We start from the raw sequence: 19,761 nt of genomic DNA, 5'->3' as shown, positions 1-19,761 counted from the left end.
CAGAATAACTTTCATCTCCTGTCAATTCCTGAGCCTTCCTATGGAAACCATCAAAGCTCAGGTGGAGAAGGGAACTGACGGAGTCTTCCCTCACAGGTGTGCAGAGCTCCTCTAGCATGGGGAGACCTGCAGCAGCACATTCCCTGCTGCAGGTGCATCTTCCTGTAAGTGGGGCTCCCCATGCAAGGCCAATGCAATTCAAATTATCCAACTGCCCAAGCTCATGTTTCCATCACATTCAGTGCCTCTTCTGGCAAAGGGACAGGGAACAACTCTCTGAGCAGGAACTGCAACCCAAATGGATAAATCCTCCCTCCTGTAATTCCAGGCTGGTAGCAGGTGAGGAAGAAACATGGTGACCATGCTGCTGGGCTTGCCAGCATCCTCCACCCCCAGATTGGCTCTAAAAGTTTGACTACACTGCTGATGATCAATTTAAGATTTTAAAGAACATTTAATTCACATTTGAAATTATTGGAGATATCAAACACAACTGTTAGAAATTATTTGACAGTTACTCTAATTAGAATAGGTCTGATTCAATATTTCCAGCACAGCTGAAACTCTTACTTTACGGGAGGCCGTGGAAGTTTCTAAGCGTGTTAGGTCCAGTAAATGAAATTGAGTTCAAGCGAATCTATTAAACAGTCCAACACTTTCCACAGTTCATTACAAATAATAATTACTTTCTGCAAACTTCCTCCTTTGCTATGAAGAACAGATCTAACTTAGTAAAAACAATATCAGTGAGGAAAGCTCAATTTTTGCTGAAAGATTCTTGAACTTGCAAGAGCTTTTTTTTTTGTACCTGCTAGCAGTTGCCATACATACTTTATATCAACAGATTTCAAAAACTGCCCAACTTCTTTCGGACAAACTGTCAATATAACCTCAACCAATATACTATCAGAATCAGCTTCCTACGTTATTTACTAGAACTGAAGTTGGCTAGATAGAAGAACCTGCAAAACTGGACATCTGGCTATCACAGGCACCTTGGAAAGTTTTCTTAGAAGATTAACTTATCTATTATTTTAAACATTCTCTTACAACTTTAGCCATCTATTACTGTGAGCTTCCTAGAAAGGGCTAATTTATCTTTGTGATTTGGAAGATATTAGCTCAGCTGGGGTCTCTCAAATAGATATTTGATATAAAACATTCATAATTCATTTGACTATATACCAAGGTCAGGCACTATTTCTGTTTCCAGATGAATCTAAAGTGAGCTTTGTGTTGCTGAAAATGTACTGGCACAGCTTTTAACATAACTCCTTTAATAAATTACAATAAAGTATCATGCAATTGTTATTTTTGTGAACATTCCTGTGAAGAAATCTTCCTACTAGAAATGCACAAGAAGCTTTTACAAATCACATGAGCACTGTTGGAATAAACTGAGGAATATTTTAGGAGTATTAATTGTTAGTGTTATTTCAATGCTAAATATCAAAGACTGCCTACTTGAGATAGTTCTGTGCTGCTTTTCCTCACTACATTGATTCTTTTGGATATATTTAACTTAGAAAAAAAAATCAGGGAATAGGAGAATAAGCAACAAAAATAATGTTCTATGCATCTGTATTATCTTCCTAAAATCTGTAGGCTTGTCTGGGTGTCCACAGTGAGGCATAGCATCATTGTTCGCTGCCTTTGCAAGGTTAATTTCAGGCTAGTTAAATAAATTTTCTTCCCTGTGTGCTGATGATAGCACGTGATGACAATTTTGCTTCAAGTTAGTCACTAAGGGCAAAACAGAGCAGTTTTGTTTGGTCATCTTAGAGTGCTTGTGCAAGGTGGTCCTGCCGGTACCATTTTGCTGCAGCACCAGCACTTTACCTGCTGCCTGCCTGCCTTTGTCGCCAGCATTTATATACATTTCACACTCTCCAAGGCTTTCCACAATCACATTTTGATTGTGTCTATATTCTTAGAGAGATTTCAGTTGTTGCTCTGATTTTTTTTAAATGTGTTTCCAGCCTTTCAGTGTTCATTACATTCAGTAAGTTCATTCACGCAAAGGAGCGTATCTGTGTGGGCTATTTATGTGCAGTAATGTCCCTCTTTAAGGCTGCTGATTCTTTTTACCTTGAAAACCTGTGTGTATTGGGAAGGTAATCTATTGCATGCACTGTTAGAGTGTGTAAAGCTAAATGCTATTATGAAGGATACTTGCCTCATATACATGGATCTGACCATAGATAGGCATTTCTGCAAGAAACTGTACTCTCTATACGGCATATCCAAACAGATGTCAGATGTCCAGCTGCTACTGAACCCATAGGAACCCAAATGGTGGGATGCTAATCAGCATTGAGTAGATTTGTCAGCTGTACCTATGTAAAAAGATATCTTTTATGTTCTATAAAAATACTACAAAGGATTAAAAAAAAAAAAAAAGAAAAAAGGGAAAACCACTGGGAATCTATAAATGTATTGAAAATTTTTACTTTGACCCAATTGAAAGAAAAAGAATTAATTCAGAACCTTTCTTAGCAAAGAATGAAAGAGCAGAGAAAAATCATACTGTGTGGACCAATGCAATTTCCACATACCCAGTGCTACTAAGATCTGACCAGCAGAAACTAAATGTGTTATTAGGAGGTTAGTGCAACTGCCCTCACACTGCATGTGGAGAGGATGGCTAAATAACCAGTCTTACAAGGTAGACAGACTGTGGTCAGGATTGGCGAGACAAATGTTTGTAAATGATTACATCATGTCTTGAGCGCTAAAAGCACGTAAGGATGCTAGAAATAATGCACTACAATGGCTTTATAGCACCCACATTCATGTGGCTGCCATGCCTTCAGTCAGAGAGGGAGACAAAGAGGGAAAGGATTTAAATATACGTTCACATACGCATACACACCATTTTATAGCCAGTTTGACATGTTAGAATTTATCCTTTCCAAACACAGGAATTGCAAAGTCAAATAGGAGGTTAGGTAAACTTTAATGTATGCCTGTTTGTTTCTCCTTCTTAAAGAAAGAAAAAAGGCTACAGAAAATAACAGATGCTGCATGAAGGGTTCAAGCAAAGATTTTTATTTTTTTTTTGCTACCTAGAAGCAGGCAAGCTCAACAACTTCCACTGCTGAAAAATTTGCTGCTTACAGCAACACAACTCACCAGTAATAACAGAAAAACAAAGGAGCGGCTTGCTTGCTACATAACAGTGGTATATCTGGCAAACTAAGTGCTCCTGATACGTGGTGGGTTTTGACAGGAGGTGACTGGATTGGCTTTCACAGGTAAATATCAGCAAACAAAACCTAATTTGCTAAACATTACACTATAGAGACAGTAGACCCTCAGGTCACTACTGAAAAATGACTTGGCTTAGCAAGAGGAGCACTGATACTGCTTGCAGTACCAAGACTGGCTTCCTCCCCACCTCCTTCTGCCTTGTGCATTCACAATTGCAGTTCTTGCCAAGGTTCTGTGTTTTCTGACTTTTTTTTTTTTTTTGCATTCAATATTGATCCCTAGTGCAACAATGAGTAACAGTATTGGGAAACACAGCCATTATCTCCCTTTGTCTTCCTAACTTCCTATACTCCATAGTAAACAAACTGAGTAAACAAGGTCAACAAGAACAAAAGAAGCTGAGAAAATTTTCATGGCTTTCATTTGAATGAACTATACTGTCCATCTCCTTTTTCAATTACAGCATAAAAGTAAATAAATAGGAGAACCACTGTGAAGTAATAATCAAAGAGTAAATTAAGCCTAGCTTTTTTCCTTTATTCTTAAGAAAGCAGTTTCAATATTCAGAGATGGTTTTCTAACGTACACACACTTTTTACATTCTATCTTGTTTTCTGAAGAGGAGAACTAAGGAAGAGATTGCCGGTTTGCATTGTAATAAACAGAATGTATAAACAATACACAGTATAAAAATTACCAATATGAGCCAAAGCCCTTTGAGATCCTAAGTATACGTTAAAATTTCAAACGGCCATACCCAGAGTAAGCAGCCACTCCCAGCCAATCTCATTTTTGTATCTCCTGTAACTGCTTCAGAGATGAAGATACTATACATTACCAAACCCCAGGAGCTTTTCAAGCTTTACTTGAAAACCAAGTGGTACGTTATGGTTTCAAATTCTGAAATCTGGAGGGACTATAAACCAGAGTAAATTAGTTGGCTGGGTAATAGAGCCAGGACCTGATCTCATAGTGATGAAAGAATTTCCCATGATTTCCAAACAACTCGTTCAGCCAGCTAGCTGAGGTATTAAAAAAAGAAACAGATTGATCTAACACCAACTTTTTAAAACAGTTGTGACCTTTGCCAAAGCAGAAATAGGGAAAAAATAAAAAAGAAAAAAAAAAAAAAGTAGAGAACAAGTGCTGTTGTTTAAATGCTCTAGGATAAGGACCCAAGATGTCTTACCTGTTTTTCAAACCTGAAAAAGTTTTAAATAGATATAATTTTAAGCATCAAAAGAGACAGAATCATATTATCATAGATGTTAACAAGCGGCAAGGATACCTAGTAATTGAACTTTCATAAAAGCCTCCCTTGAAATTCCAATTTCAAATTACAGTTGCATTTTCCAGTTTCACATTTGATCCCAACCCTTGTCAACTTCTTTAAGCTGTCATACCATGCTTATGATTGGAGTAACTCTTCATGGTGCATATGTACAAAGAAAAGAAAATCAAAAGTTGTTTGAGGGGAACATGTTCATGAGCATCAGACTGATGAGACACTCATGAAAGAAGTGGTCAACAAAATGGGCAAAGAGTTCTAAATATATAAGCATACCAATAATGCAGCTTCATGTATTAGATTTTTCACCCCTAAGTAGACTTTGCAGCAATATGTTGCTAAAATCACTGAGAATACAGGCTGGTGTACAGAACATGGTTTTGCAATGTAATGACTTAGCCCTGCAACAGAGCAAAGCTTCTTCCCACTTTCAACCCCAGCAATTTGATTCAAGTACAATCTCAGACACTTCAGGCTTTGGTATTTCTAGCCAACCTCTTTTGCTGCATTTTCTCTGAATGTTACCAATCATCTATGCAATTTCAACTGCAAAACTAATCTTTGCAGTATATTACATGTAATAACCCCTTTTTAAAACTGAAGCCCTTATGACCTCTACTGTATTTCAAGAACTTTTCATGATCTAATACCAAATTGAAATATTTCCTTTATCAAGTCCAAATATATTTCTTCTTTTTCAAGTAACACCATCTTCTTCAGTGCAATGAGAAGCAAAAGCTCTGAAAGGATTCCTATAACCCAATTAACATTTTTGTAATTGCAAGAATTTCTAGAACTGCCACCAGTTTATAAAATAAAATCAAAACAATATGGAAGGATATTTGCACACAGGCACAGAGAGGTAGAAGCCATATGACTCTGAGATAATACTGCACTCAAAGGCTCCCATTATTTCAAAATATTTTATAAAAATAATTTATATGAATTGTCTTTCAAAAAAACAATGAAAAAGGACAGAGGCAGAGCACGACATCATAATGAAAATTTTTAAAATCCAGTTTCTACTTAACATTTAATTTCTTAACAGAAGCAAGACGTTTGTTAAGAAGGGATGCAGGATTAGATTCCACAGGCATCCCAGCTAAGACATGTACAGACACACATTCAGGTGTGCACTCACACACACACTTTCTGTTAAAAGACCTTCAACTGAAGCAACTGTGATCTAATCTTCTCTAATGAAGGAAGAAACCATTAATTATGATTTTGGTTTTGGAGCAATTCTGCCAACCATAAGAAGGGTAACACTGGGAATGACTTGTGTGTCTGTGTGTGTGTGTGTGAAATGGTGAAATCACCCTTTATTTATGGCAACATACTGGATATATTTAGAGGTATTTTAAATGAACAGTTTCTGTAACAGAATCTAAAAGGGTACAATCTAGCACAGAGCAGTTTCTGTAAGTTCAAACAGGTTTTTTTGTATTATTATGTATACATGCATTAACGATTATTCAGTGCTTCATGATATGAACTGCACTGCCCAGGAGGCTGTAATGCTCCAAGTATAAACATCAGGCTCCCGCAGATTTCAAGATCCTACACATTGGCTTGCTCAGCTGAATTCTTCTGTCACATACAGCATCCATTATATATTAACTACACTTTCTTATTGCAGATGGCCGATGATAAAACACAGTTAATAATCCAGTGTCTGTGTTTCTCAAAACATTTTAAAAGCATAGCCTTATCATCACTGATTCATCCTGCCTTTAATGAAGACAAACAGAAATGCTATGAAAGGCCTCTGCAGCGTGTTACCTAGAAGGAAATATAACCTCCTAAAAACAAACCAGTGACAAATAAATATTTTCAGTGAAACTGCTGAAACAGGGTTTTTTTGGTTGGTTGATTTGTTCGATGTGTGTTTTCTTTAAAGAGGTGGTGAGATTTGGGGTGTGTGGGGGGGTATTTTTTCTTCCATGACTCATTCAGCATGAATCTCTTCTACAAGAAAGTGTTCCAGAAATAAAAAGTGATACTCAGAATAGTAGTATGTATGCAGATGAATTACTACACTCTACAACATTGACTGAAAAAGCCCCATGGAAAACAAAACCAGCCAACATCCAAACAGAAATGCAATGGCATTTTCAGGCAAAAATTGTTTGTTTTTTCCTCTTAATAGTTCTAATACTTCTATTATTTTATCCCATAGGATATTCCTTTCCACCCCAATATATTAGGTATCCTGTATAATGTGAACATAAACGTTGAGAACAGAAGTTATTTAAAACAGAAAAAGTCCACAGGGGGGTGGGGGGGGTGGGGGGAAGGGAGGGAAGGAAAACAAAAAGGAAAGGTACAAGGTTCTCTCTTCCCCCCCCCCCCCTTTTCCTTTTCTTTGTAAATTTTAATTGTAGTTATTTTTTCAGTTGTGCTTCTTCAGTAAGGGCAAGGTATGGAGGCACGCGGGGGAGTAATTTTTTTTTGGCAGTGGGGGTGAAGGATTGGCTCCCCTCTCGATTCCAGTTGGGGTTAACCAAGCCCTCAGGACCAGCGCTCACCGCCCCATAACTGCGATATCACCACAGCGTTCCCACCGGTTCAACGACCGTCGCGTACAGTGCCCGTTCACGGCACACACCAAAAGCTCTCCCCCTTCACCTCCCAAACAGCGAAGAGTGCTTTTCCACTCTTCAGACTGGCCACCCGGCCCGAGGGGCGGCCATGGGGGCCATCGCACCCGTAGGACAAGCCAGCTCCCACGAGCTGCCCGCGCTGCCGCGCCGAGGAAGGAGCAATGCCGGCCAGGTGGTCGAGCCAAGGCAGCAGCAGCCAGTGGGACCTTTAAAGGTAGAGGTGGCAGCGTCCAGCTATGACCATCGGCCATAGCAGAGCCCTCGCGTTGAGCAGGACTGGAGGAGGTCCCCTGTTATCAGTGCACATCGGCGCTGTGGCACTGATGGCCACCCACCGCTTCTCCTCTCGGAGCTGCTGAGAAGGGTCGCAACTGACTTTTATCTTACGCTAAATTATTAACTGGACGATAAATGCAAGCAAAACGTGCTTTGGGGTAGTTATGTATGCTTCTAAGTACAAAACACCTATCTATTAAAACACTTAGCAGAAATTTATTATTTTCATTGGCTTTTGGCTTACTCTATAAACACACAACATCATTTTGTAGGATTTTTATTATTATTACAATTCCACACTTCTGTTCAACTTGAAACGATGAATGCAAAACCAATACAATAAGTAACAAATGTATCCACGGTGACCAAACAACAAACTCTAAAGCACAGCACGGTGAGGGAAAATTAGCAGTTATTGAAACCACTCCATCAAAATTCCGGTGCAATGTAAAAGAAAGGCTTATGCAATTAGAAGGGTCACGATAAGTTTAATTATTTGGAGGCTCGGCTCAAATAGTAGAATATACATAGTACAAAGTAGTAAAATATCTCAGCCCAAAATCTTCTTGGAGGCTACAGCTTTAAAGAAAACAAGAAACACTGTGACCGATTCTTGAATTTAGCAACTTTTGTCTCTGATGGTTAAGAAACTCACTTCACCCATTAACACTTGCTATTGAAGAACAGTATTTTCAGAGGTTTAAATATTACTTTTCACGGTAATTATTTCAGTATTTATTTCAACCTTAACACTGTACACGTGTCTTACCACTATGCCACCTTACATCAGCAGCAATTAGACAAGAAGGCCCAGAAAAAACAAGCAAGATGCACGTAAACATACAGAAATGCCTTCTTTTTCTTCCCTTCCTATTCTTTAGGTGGTCAAATAGTAGCACGCACAGAGAATGAAATACCGCAGAATTCTTTACTGACATTGAAAGGAAGTGGGTTTTTCTCCTCAGAAAATATAAAATTCTGATATCGTCTACGTGATGGTTACAGTAATTTTAAGTCAAAGTAGGTGCGCGATGTACACGGTCGAGCTTTCATCCAGCTCTGTGCAATACTGCTTTGTGCAGTAAGCGTTACAGCAGGGACAGGTGAGATTACAGATGCTCTGGCTTCTCACAGACAGAGCAGGAGAACACCCGGAACAACCACAGGTAAACATTATCCCCATTAGCTCATGCTTTATTACGCAAAAGACAGAAACGAGAGTATTAATTTAAAATTCAATATCAAAGCAAGTTCCGGACTGAACAAAGCAGACTGAGAACCTGCCTAACAGAAACTTTCAGCTCTGCTCTCAGAAGTGAAATTTCCTACAAAGCAGAGAGAAAGCACAATCCACTTTGTTCCAATTAAAAACTCACGTTGCACCAGAAAACAAATAAGCGTGGGAAACAGCGGTTTGTATTTTTTCAGAGAAGTAACACCAAAATAAGTTTGATCACCATTAAATGTTTCTGAAAATTATTAACAAACAGAAAAAATAATAAATACAACACAGCTAACATATACCCAATACTCGAACCCGTATAACTTTAGGAAACCATAACTTGTAATCCTAGTCACACAGGCAATTGTTGCAAAACTAACTGTAAAAATGAAAACCCATCTTGCGCTTGCAATGATATTAAAGGTAGAAAAATAACCCCAAAAGAAACGAGTAAAAAATTAACCTAATGCAACATTTTTAATGGTGAAGAGACTTAATCTAAATTACTCAAATCTAAAACCATAATGCTTGTCTATTCTTCTTCAGTCTTTAGAAAATGTAGTAAAGCTAAAACATCACAAATTTATCTTTGAAAGGGACTCTGAACAGTCATGACAACTCAGCCAACTTATATTTTTTCTGTTAAGACAGTTTACATCAAAATCAATCTGCTTTCATAACTGATGGGTTTCACTGTTAAAGACAACTTCCCCCCCCCATTTTTAATTTTATGAAAATTAAGCGTATCATAAACCATAGTACTTTTGTGACAGGGCTCAGAATATTACAAAAGTTCATCTCTTAAAGCTGGAAGTGAACTCCTGATTCAATATTTAATGAAACTGAGAAAGCTGCTGAATGTCCCAGAAAAGCCCAACTCTCTGCTCTGTGTTCATTCTAAGTATTATGCAGCTATAAATTAACAGTGAGGCTAGATGAGATTTCAAGTAGCCAAGAATAGTATTTTTCCATCACACCACCAAATTTTTTTTTTCTTTTTTTCTTTTTTTCTTTTTCTATTTAGCAGCACTAACGTGCAGCATTCTATTGCAATTGTACATCCCAGTACTGCAGCACTACATTGCTTAGACATAGCTCTAAGCTCCAACATGTTTTTAGGGTATGCAGCCAGCTCAGCTGCAAGCCTAAGGAAGATTTCCATCAAGCAACAAAACTAAACTCTGCACAAATATTTAACAGCTCTGAGACCTCTAAAGGCTTAAAATAATATGCATTTCGTGGTATGCCAGGAGCCAACCCTACACTGGTGATCTGCATAATGCAGAGTACTCGGCAAACACATCACTGCAAATAAAGCATTGTTTCGCCTTTGTACCTTTGAATTCTTCACACTAAAAGCTGAATGAAATACTAGGGCTTACTGTGCCTCCCCACCACAGACAGTGCTGTAGCAGTTCGTCCATTACATTAAGTTTGTCTAAAACTTCCCATGCCTCACAACCATTTCTCATCCCCTCTCGGCAGATGAAACACGAGTTCATCTAAAACAAACCTAGGATGAGTTCATCCAATCTAGCTTATTTTTCAAGCCTCTAAAACTACGCAGTAGCCCACTCAAACAGAAGATTTCCCAGACAATGGAATCCTTTCAAACTGCACAGCCGACAGGATTCCCCAGTTGTCAGTTTTAGGTGCGCGCCAGCACGAAACGTTCCTGAATCCAAAATTTATAATAATCACTCCTATTGATAATGTGAGCAGAAGCAGAATTACATCACAGTTAACACTTACCAAAATACATTATGTTTCTCATTAATCATGCAGTCAGGATCCCACCGCTGTGTATTCAGCATTAGCTCCCGCACAGGGCTGACATGTAAAACAGAGCTCTTTCATTCTACATTATGTGGAAATTTCCCAGCACAAGAAGCGTGAGTGAGCAGTGTGCCTCCTCAGGATGAGCGCTTTGCAGGCAGTCTTATCCCTGATACAATCCCTGTCTGATTTAGCGTTTACTCCGGCTGCATGCTGCACTGCCCATTCTTACTGTAATCTGACTCCTCCTTCTGATGTCCTTGCTGTGCCTGTGACATCAGGACTAAGAGTACTACAAACAGATCTTTTCTTTAACGGGCTTGCAACGACGTGCTCTAATATCCTGGGTAACCTAACTACGGCTTGAAAAAAAGAAAAAAGCCCTCCTAAAATAATACACGGGTTTTTTCTTTTTTTTTTTTTTTTTTGGCAGCAAACGCGTTCAGTGACATAACGTGCTCAATTACATAATAGATGGGAAAGACAAAGCGTATATTGTTAGCGTATTTTTCTTTGAAGGGCAGGCTCCAGGAGAAGCACTGAGTGCCCTGATTCCCCAACTTCAGTAGAAGATAAAGATGCTTGGCACTTTGCAAGACCATGTCCCCCTAGGACGTTCCCCCCCCCCCCCCGCCCCCCCAAAATCAATAGTTCCATTTCAATAAATGATTTTAATCCGAATGTTGGATAAAGCTCAGTCTGTTTCTATTTTTAAAAAGCAACTGACAAATAGGTAGTTCAATTTCAATAGAGCTGAACTGATTTTTTTTTTTTAAAACTACGATTTCTTCGCATGAATAACAAAGCGTGAGGACGGGAGATATATGACAGAGAGGATTTGTAATGGAGTTTACAACCTTTCACCCTCCAGGTCTCCGGTTCCTTTCCGGACCAGGTTGATAAGTCATTAGCAGCTGGTAGCTATTTTATTGTTCTGTGACAAATGGAGCGGCCCTAAGTTTGTTGTAAATAGGTCCCCACACAGTCCCTGCTGCTATACGAACTAGCAGCAGCTTCAGGGGAAGACAGACCAAAGAAATACCGAAATACTCTCCACCATCTACACATAGTGCCTCGGAATGGATCTGACACACGCTGGTGTGGCAGCGTGGTAAAGACTATGCGGTCTGTATTTATGCACATATTATGTCTCTTCTGCGAATCAATAGAGGACATCAGTTTCCTGCTGTCAGTCTGGCATGTATCACTGATAATACACTTAAACTAAATAAAGGTAAAAAATAATGGGCAGTATGCTGAAGTGTTTATTTCATTACAATAGGATCTAATGGCATGAATGCTTTCATTCTACAGGAAAGAGGATGACAGGTATAATTCATTTAAAGCTCCACTTCTTATTTGTAAAAGCTCCACACAGTAACTACTATTTCATGAGGTCCAATCACTTAGGGCAAAATTATCCCACCAGCACAGCAGCCAATGAACGCTCCAATTGCGGCAGAAGAGTTAAGAGCCCTGGCGTACATCGCCGCTACGCATCTCTCAGCAAGAGTCCTCTGCAGCATTGCTCTCACGAGCTTTCATGCTACCTGCATGAAAGTCACCGAGATAAAACACTGCCGGGGGGAACTGGGGCATGAATTTAAGTCCTGTCCCTCACTGGGAGTCCCCCAGGTCTCTGTTTCTGATGCCTAGCCTTTCTCATTGCCCTTGCTTATTCCAACTGCCCCTAGGAAGAGGCACGCCTGAAGTGAGAAATACATGGTACACAGATAAACTCCAAAATAAACTTTGCTTCACAACTAAAAAGCACACAGTGCAGGAGCGTGCTTAGAGGCCATAGTGTGTGAGGGAGGAAGATCAAGACTTCTTGTGTGGTTCAGACTGACCAATGGCAACTTAAGTTGAGCAAATCCTAAATCACAGTGAAGAAATACTATCTAGACAACCCTGAAGGAAAAAAAAAAAAAAGGCAAAAACCCCCCAACCTGTCTACAAACCATGGCCTGTGTTTTAACTAGAGGATTTGGACAGCAAGTAACTCATGGTACTTTCCTCTATTTCATCATTACAACACTCATTCACTTCTACTGTACAAGGAAGGACACCTCACGACAGGAGAAAATACAGCCCTCAAAGGCTGGTTTAAAATACCTCAGCTGAGCCACTCTAATGTCCTCTGAGCAGCAGGTTTAAGCTACTATTAGGAGCTTTCTGCAGCACAAGCATCCCCTCCCCTCCCTTCACCGAGGGTAAAAGCTCAGAGAATCAATTCACTGTGAAATCCTTCAGCTCCTGTGCTAGCTCCGAAGCGCTTTTGCAGAGGCGCTGAGTGATGCCCTTTAGGACAGTCTGCACCCAGGCAAAGCATTTGCCTGTTAGGCTGCGTTTACCTTATACAGAAAAGCTCGGGCTCATTCTGCCAGAAGTCTGACCCTGCGAGGTGCAGGCTACCTCCGGTCTCGACGTTCCTCCAAGCTGATACGCCTTGCTGATTTGTGCCGTCAGCTGGCCAGCCGAGAGCCCGGGTACAGACTACTCGTGTCTGTGTAGATGAGCCATTAGCGGTCAGGCAGGAACCACACTGCCTTTAAACATCCCTCCTTGAGCTGGCTGCTCTGTTACAATACCTGTACCGATTCAGTGGAACCTGATAGCAGATCAGCACCTCAGGAAGCATAAACAGCAAAGCACGACATTGACATAGTCTTCACTACTTCGTTCTGAATGTTACCTCCACTTTTGTTTTGCACTTTAGGATGGAAAACAATCAGGACCGTCTCTCCCCATACTGCATCTTATTTGTGTTCTTACAATAAGCATAGTCAATGTAGCCAAAGAGAAACTAAACTGAGAAGTTTTCTTTAATATCTTTGCATTTCAACTATGGAACAAATGCAAGGGAGGAGGGAAAGTCACTGGTGGTCTCTCCTAGAAAGCTTTCACAGCACAAATTCACACACTCCATGCCAAACTCTGCTTTCATTTATACACATACAACATTAATAAACTGCAAAAAGAAGTAGAGTTCCAAGCAAGGGACAAAGAATAAATTTTATTCTCAAAGTGGAATACTGTCACTGTCAGTGAAAGCAAGGATTAGTTCAGTAATTGCAATCCCGAATGGCTGGTGTTTTAACTCAAGCACGGAGCACTCTGCCGAACACAACTGTGAGGAAGCACAGTACGGAGCAGCAAACACGTGTGTGCATCTGAAGATTTGAGTAGACCCAGTCCGGGCATGCAGGATCATGCAGAATGAATGAGCAAATTAGGCCATGATGTCACCCCACAGTGCAAACTCCCAATCATCAACAAGCCAGCACACGCTAACCAGCATTTAGCTTTGCTACAGACGCAGGTCAACTGCAAAATTGTCATATTTTCATCCAAAACCCTCGTGATTCAGCAATAGCATAAACATAACATGAAAAAAAGTACCTTCTGCTAAAACAGCTACCCTCAAACTATTATTTCTAACAATAGAAGTAGCTTCTACTCCCTGAAGCCCTCTTTCCCAACAGCCTGCTTCTTTTTATCCTAATAACATCTCCACTTTGATTTTTTTCTGCCTTTCCTCACCTTGACACTCCCACTTTGGTAAAGGGTTTGCCACAAAGGACAGATTTTCAAAATGCAGACTACCCCACATGACATTACCTCCTCGGAATAAACACAAAGCGAGCTGAGAGTACATGTCCCAGACGTACAGCACGTACCCTACGTTTCTCCAGAGCTGGGAAAGCTACAGATTATCCCCTACACCTGACTTGGTCTAGAGCCAGAAGGCCACTTTGTGAGCTAGCTGCGCTATCTATGCTTTCTACCGATTTGTATCTATCCACCAATTTACACAATTCCTCCATAGTAAGTATTAAAACCACTCGCAGGCACATCTGTTGCCGAGACCAATTAATATTTAATATTAATGCACCCAGTTAATTCCCTAGGATTCCTGGAAAACTCTCTTCCAGTCTTGAACTCTCCCAGGAGGCAACTAATATTAGATTTATACCCAGACTCTTACCAGTTGGCTTTGATGAATTTCAATTAGTGAGGCTGACCACAAACCTTTTCTTGCAAATGCAGAGGCATATCGAGGGACTCTTTGCTGGCAGAAATGTAATAGTAGGCAACAAAATACACTAGTGACACAAGGTTTTAAGTTTATGCATCATGTGTAGTAGGTTAAAAGATCTCATACGCTTGAAAGGTTTCCAGATTTTCCTAAAATAAATTTTATCTACTGTACAGAGACAGCTATTAAGAATAAAATTATATTGTGCAAACACTTGTTTCTGAAAATAGTGGGAGAAGCAATCCAAATCACACTTGACCTACTAATTCACTAAAAGCACCCCAAAACTAAAAGATTCTTGAAGGTAAAGTAGGGCTAGAACTTGTACATAATTTGGAAATTTGTGTATTGCAGATATTTAATTCCTATTAGTACTACAGTAACCACAGTGCAGAAATAAAAAACAGCAAACAAGCCACAGTTTTGTAAGGGTCCAAAAGTAATTGAAAGTGTTTCCAAGTGCACATATTTTTGTGCCTCAAATCAAATATACTAAGTACATCGGCTAGAAATTTGGTTTGTTTTTATTTTGAAGCCATCTGGAGTAGTTTAAGACATACTGCACAATAATGCAGATTTTGTGATTCATTACTGATCTCCTGAGGTTACGCTAAAGGATAAGAAGGGAAGGCGCAAGTTATGTTTGTATATTTTAACTAGCAATAGAGGCTCATCTTTGGTTTTGCACGTTCTCCGCTGGCTAAAACTACCAATTTATTTTATTTTTTTAAAAAACAAGGTATTTTACCCTTGACTCAGGAGTGTCACTTCTGGAAATCTGCAATATTTGTCACCATGAATACCATTTAACTGCAGCAGTACCCAAAGGAACTCTGTACCGCCACACGTGAATACAACTGGAGGAACTTAATTAATCTTCCTGTCACTTCCATGATGCTTTTCATTAGTTTAGCTGCTATCTGATCAACTGCTCCATTCTCTATTGGAAATGGCTAACCAGAACCTCCTATAAGAGCGTTTTCAAGAGGTAAACAAAGACTCACCTTTGATTCTGAGAGCCTTTACAAATCTTTGCCATGCAGACTTTATCAGTTCAATAACAGTACTTGCAGCACTGTTCTTTTTAAGCAACTGGGACTTTCTGCATACCATGCTTAAGAAATATAAATAGCAGCAATATGCATTTTTGTAAGCTTAAAGCTAGTACTTCTAGTATTTTACAGTTTGAACACAGATGACGTGGCCATTGGAAGGTCATATTTTTCTGAATTTCATTCCCATGGATATGCATAGCTGTTACACAAAAACAATGCTGGTAACGTAAAACCAAACCGACATTTTAGGCACTACTGCTGCTTATTGTTTTACTAAATGCCCACTCCTGTCATCTTTTCCTCCTAAGCATGTGACAAGATTTAAGATAACGAATGTGAATGAATATATGGCTGGTGCAGAAGCTTCTTTGACTATGCATATTGATAATAATGTTAAAGAGAAAGATGGTCTTAAAAGCAAACGACAAGACCAAGAAGCTTGTCTGAGTCCATGTCAAAGATATTTTCACACACATACACGCACGCTATTATTTTTTCGGTCAAAGAATGAAAACTGGAACTGGTGGTAACATCAACTCCAACATACATAGTCCTTCCTTTCTCCCTCTTTCCCTTGTAATTTTATTTCTGTACTGCATTCAGTAAAATTTGTCAAACATGTGGCTTTTGAGTATATCACATGTAGACAATCCATCACCACCCTTCGTGAGATGAACAAATTAGGAAGCGTTTCACTTTTTTTGTACATCTTTATAACACTCTACAATTTTGCGACACATCTTTTAAGATTCATCACCAAATACAGGCATTGTATTCTCACAGTTTATAAATTTATAATATTTAAATTTAAATTTATAAATCCACAGGTTGCACTGAGAAATTCCATACAGCTTTAGCACTCTAGTCTTTTTTTTTTTTAACAATCTGATTTTACATGATGCAATTTGTTTATAAGTCCAACCTGCATTTTGCATTTCTGATTGTATCATCATGAATTAGCCAAATTTGGTATGTAGAGGATCTGTCAACTAACCCCTTATTAATAAGATGTGTACACGCCTTATACATGCTGTATAGTGTATTTGTTTAAAATGAAAAAGTGACCAAAACTATGCACATCTTTATTTCTAAAATCTTCTTTATCAATCAAATGACAAGTCACAAGCAACAAAGCCAGATATTACATAGTGAAGTGGTCCATTTGTACTGCCTGTTTTAACTGTCTGTTAATGGTTGATTAAACTAACATAACTAAAACTTATTGCATTATTCATTACAGACCTTTTCATTTTGCTGAGGTATGACAGTAATGCGATTATTGCATAGGTATCAGTTACATTCCAACACCCACAAATCATCAGCACTCCCGTAGTCCCCTACGGTTTCACATGGGTGGTTTGTGGGGCTTTTTTGGGGTGTGTTTGTTTGGGTTTTGCTTGTTTGTTTTTGTGGGGTTTTTTCCTTCAGGAAGCTGCATCAATGAAATGGGGATCTCCTCAACAAATCTTTTAGGACTCTTGTGCAAAAGTTATCCAGGCCTATTGATTTTAAATAGTCTTTAGTCCAAGTAGCTGCTGCTTGACATCTTCCTTTCTTTCTGTCAAGCGTTTTGGAAAGTCCCACAGCACACTCACAACATGAGGACAGTATCAAGCATTTTTCAAAACACAGAATAAAAATATTTATTTAACACTTATGGCTCTTTGGAATCACTGGTAACAATCTTACTATCTCCATCTAGTGGCTTATACTATTAGGATTTTTGTTCTTAATACACTAAAAACTTTCTAATGTCCTTTGCCTTGCCAACCACAGATTTTTCATTTCCTGGTTTTGGCTTTCCCTATAAATTTTCCATACTTCTTAGTTCTAATTTATATTGATTAGAATCCACTTCCTCTTTTATCATTTTGTTCCAAATTGCTTTTTAATTTCAAGTTGCTGTCCTTATTTTGTGGCTGAACCTGAACAGACTTTTAGCCAAAGTTTTCCATTCTCTGAACATAAAATTAATTCTTTTTAGTCATGTGGTGAACTTTAGGTATTTAAGGAAGCGTCAGTTTTCTTCCCAAGCCTTTCTATCTTTCTTCCCAAGCCTTTCTATCTTTTTCTTCCCAAACAGTTCCGCTCCTGAATTTCCTTTAAGAAATAAAACATCTAGAAGAACAAAACATATAAAAGATTTTATCTGTATTCTGTTTGCTCCTATAGAATATAATCAAATTCCACACCCTTAAGTCCCTAAATGGAAAAATTTCAAGATACGGGCATGAAACAATACTCCTTCATTTTCTTGATGCTGTATAGAGCTGTTCAAAAATGAAAAGAAAAAAAAAAGCAACAATGCACTATGATTTTACTTTTCCCAGTGATTATGAAGGCACTGAGCTGTGATTTCAATATATAACTGCAAGAGGAAAATGCCGGCAGATGCAGTCCCAACGTGAGTGGGTGCAAAGAAACTTAGTTTTTATACTGGGACGATCGATGGGAGCAAGGCTGCGGCCTCGACCTACAGCCAGGAAGGGACACAAACCCTGCCAGCTGCACAGCACTACAACTTCTCTCCTGCTTTGGAGAGCTGAGACACTTTGCAGCAGCACCTGAAGCGTCTGCAAGGTGCCAGCACCGCGTTTAGAATGAAGAACAGGCAGGAGCTTAAGGCACGTCCAACTTTAACTACCTGAAAAGGGGGTATCTCAACAAAACTAGCCAGTGCTACAGGTGCCTCCTGGGGCAACTCATCCCATGGTAAATTGTTATCTGAGAGGAAGAAGACCGGTCCCTTTCTGCAGGTACTTGTTTCATTCCACTGACTCGCAGAGGTGTATCAACATTTCACTTAAGTTAGACGATAAACTTTTAGTCAGTTACAATTAGGCAGGAGAAATTTCAGCTCTAATGACAGTTTAACTAATCTCATAGAAAACACACATGATGTCTTTGAGTTCGTCTTTAATATCCAAGGAAAAATTTTTTTGGCCAACACGTTGCTAGTCAAAGGTAAGCTGCAATCTGTCAAAAACTACTATGCAGAAAGAGGAAGAGGACAAAATGGCAGCAGACAAGGCACTAATTTGAGGGTATAAAAAGATGCAAATTACGGCATAGTGTTCAACTTTTTATGAGATAGTTTTGAAAAATTTGTACTGTTTTTATTCACACCAGCACTGAATTTGATTCACATGTCCATGTGTAAGCATTTTGCAGTTCCACACAGGCAAGCTTCACAAGACAGTGTTAGAAACAAATTGCCACAAAGTGAAAATATCGGTAGATCTCACCGTAGGTGGGATTTGACTCAGAGACTGACACCTAAGTTTTTACATGTATATGTGGGTGCCTACCTGTGAGCTGGATGTCTAATTTCCCATCACAGTCAACAGAGATCAAATTGATGCCGTTAACAAAATCACAAGAGTTATTGATCACATCTGGAAGTACACACCAACTTTGGTTGGCCAAGTAGCTCTCCAAGCTCCATTAACTATATCGACTAGAATTTCACTAAACAAAAGGGGAGCTTAGACATCTAAGTCACTCATAGATACCTACACATACACACACCCCTAACGATACATAATAAGAAAAATGTGAGCTGAATCCCAGCCAAGGCTTCCAAACCTCTTGAAAGATCTGGGACTCCTGCAGTTCACTCATACCCATTGAAATTCAGCTCCATCTGGGATCATCACAGCAACTACCAACTGTGCTCAGCAACACTAAACAGCAATTTAGAACAGAACGTGAAGAATACCTGCAAGTGAAACCAGCTCAAAGTTTATACAAGAAGAATTGAATTATCTCGCAAGGAATTAACTATAACATTAGCTTCCCCAGTGTCTGAGAAAATTTCCTGGGCTCTTAAATGCCCACACAGTGCCTCAATATCTCATCCTATGCAAAAAAGACAAAGATCAAAGATGTCTGTCTCAAAAATGTCTGGCACAGAGGAAAGTATCACTCTTGAATGACCAAGCTGGCATCCTACAATAACCATGTTCCACTAAAATCCCTGTCGATTATGCTATTCATGCTTACCTTTAAGAAAAAAATGGGAGCATGTCACAAAGTGGCTGTTAGATGATACGGCTAATTAGTGTAAATAGCGAAAAAAAAAATAATATTAAAATCACCCAGAGACAATTGATTTCTTTTAAACTTCAAATGCTCCAATACTCTTCTCCCAGAAAAAGGGAGAAGTTACTGGTTTTTAGCACTCTGCCAATAGGGTTCAAATACATTCCTACCTGGTTTCTAATAATTAACAGCAAAAGGAGAGTTTTCATCTCTGTTCCCACCTTTTGATCTTATTGACAGAGCCTCCTGCC

At 39.2% G+C, this 19,761-nt stretch overlaps 1 protein-coding gene across 2 annotated transcripts in view; it reads right to left on the bottom strand.

Annotated features, from left to right (window-relative positions):
• The window catches only part of ZNF385D (zinc finger protein 385D), a 429,859-nt gene that overhangs the window by 157,026 nt on the left and 253,072 nt on the right, over window positions 1-19,761 (bottom strand). The window contains exon 1 of one of the 2 annotated variants that reach the window (XM_075745843.1): window positions 10,352-10,600. The exons of the other annotated variant lie outside the window; for it this stretch is intronic. Coding sequence (XP_075601958.1) covers window positions 10,352-10,373 — 22 coding nt within the window. The 5' untranslated portion in view covers window positions 10,374-10,600. Of the gene's footprint in view, window positions 1-10,351; window positions 10,601-19,761 lie in introns of those variants that run through there. 2 annotated transcript variants of the gene reach the window in all.

The sequence above is a fragment of the Balearica regulorum genome, chromosome 2 (assembly GCF_011004875.1).
Source record: "Balearica regulorum gibbericeps isolate bBalReg1 chromosome 2, bBalReg1.pri, whole genome shotgun sequence".
NCBI classification, from domain to species: Eukaryota; Metazoa; Chordata; class Aves; order Gruiformes; family Gruidae; genus Balearica; species Balearica regulorum.
This window is presented reverse-complemented; position numbering and strand designations above follow the sequence as displayed.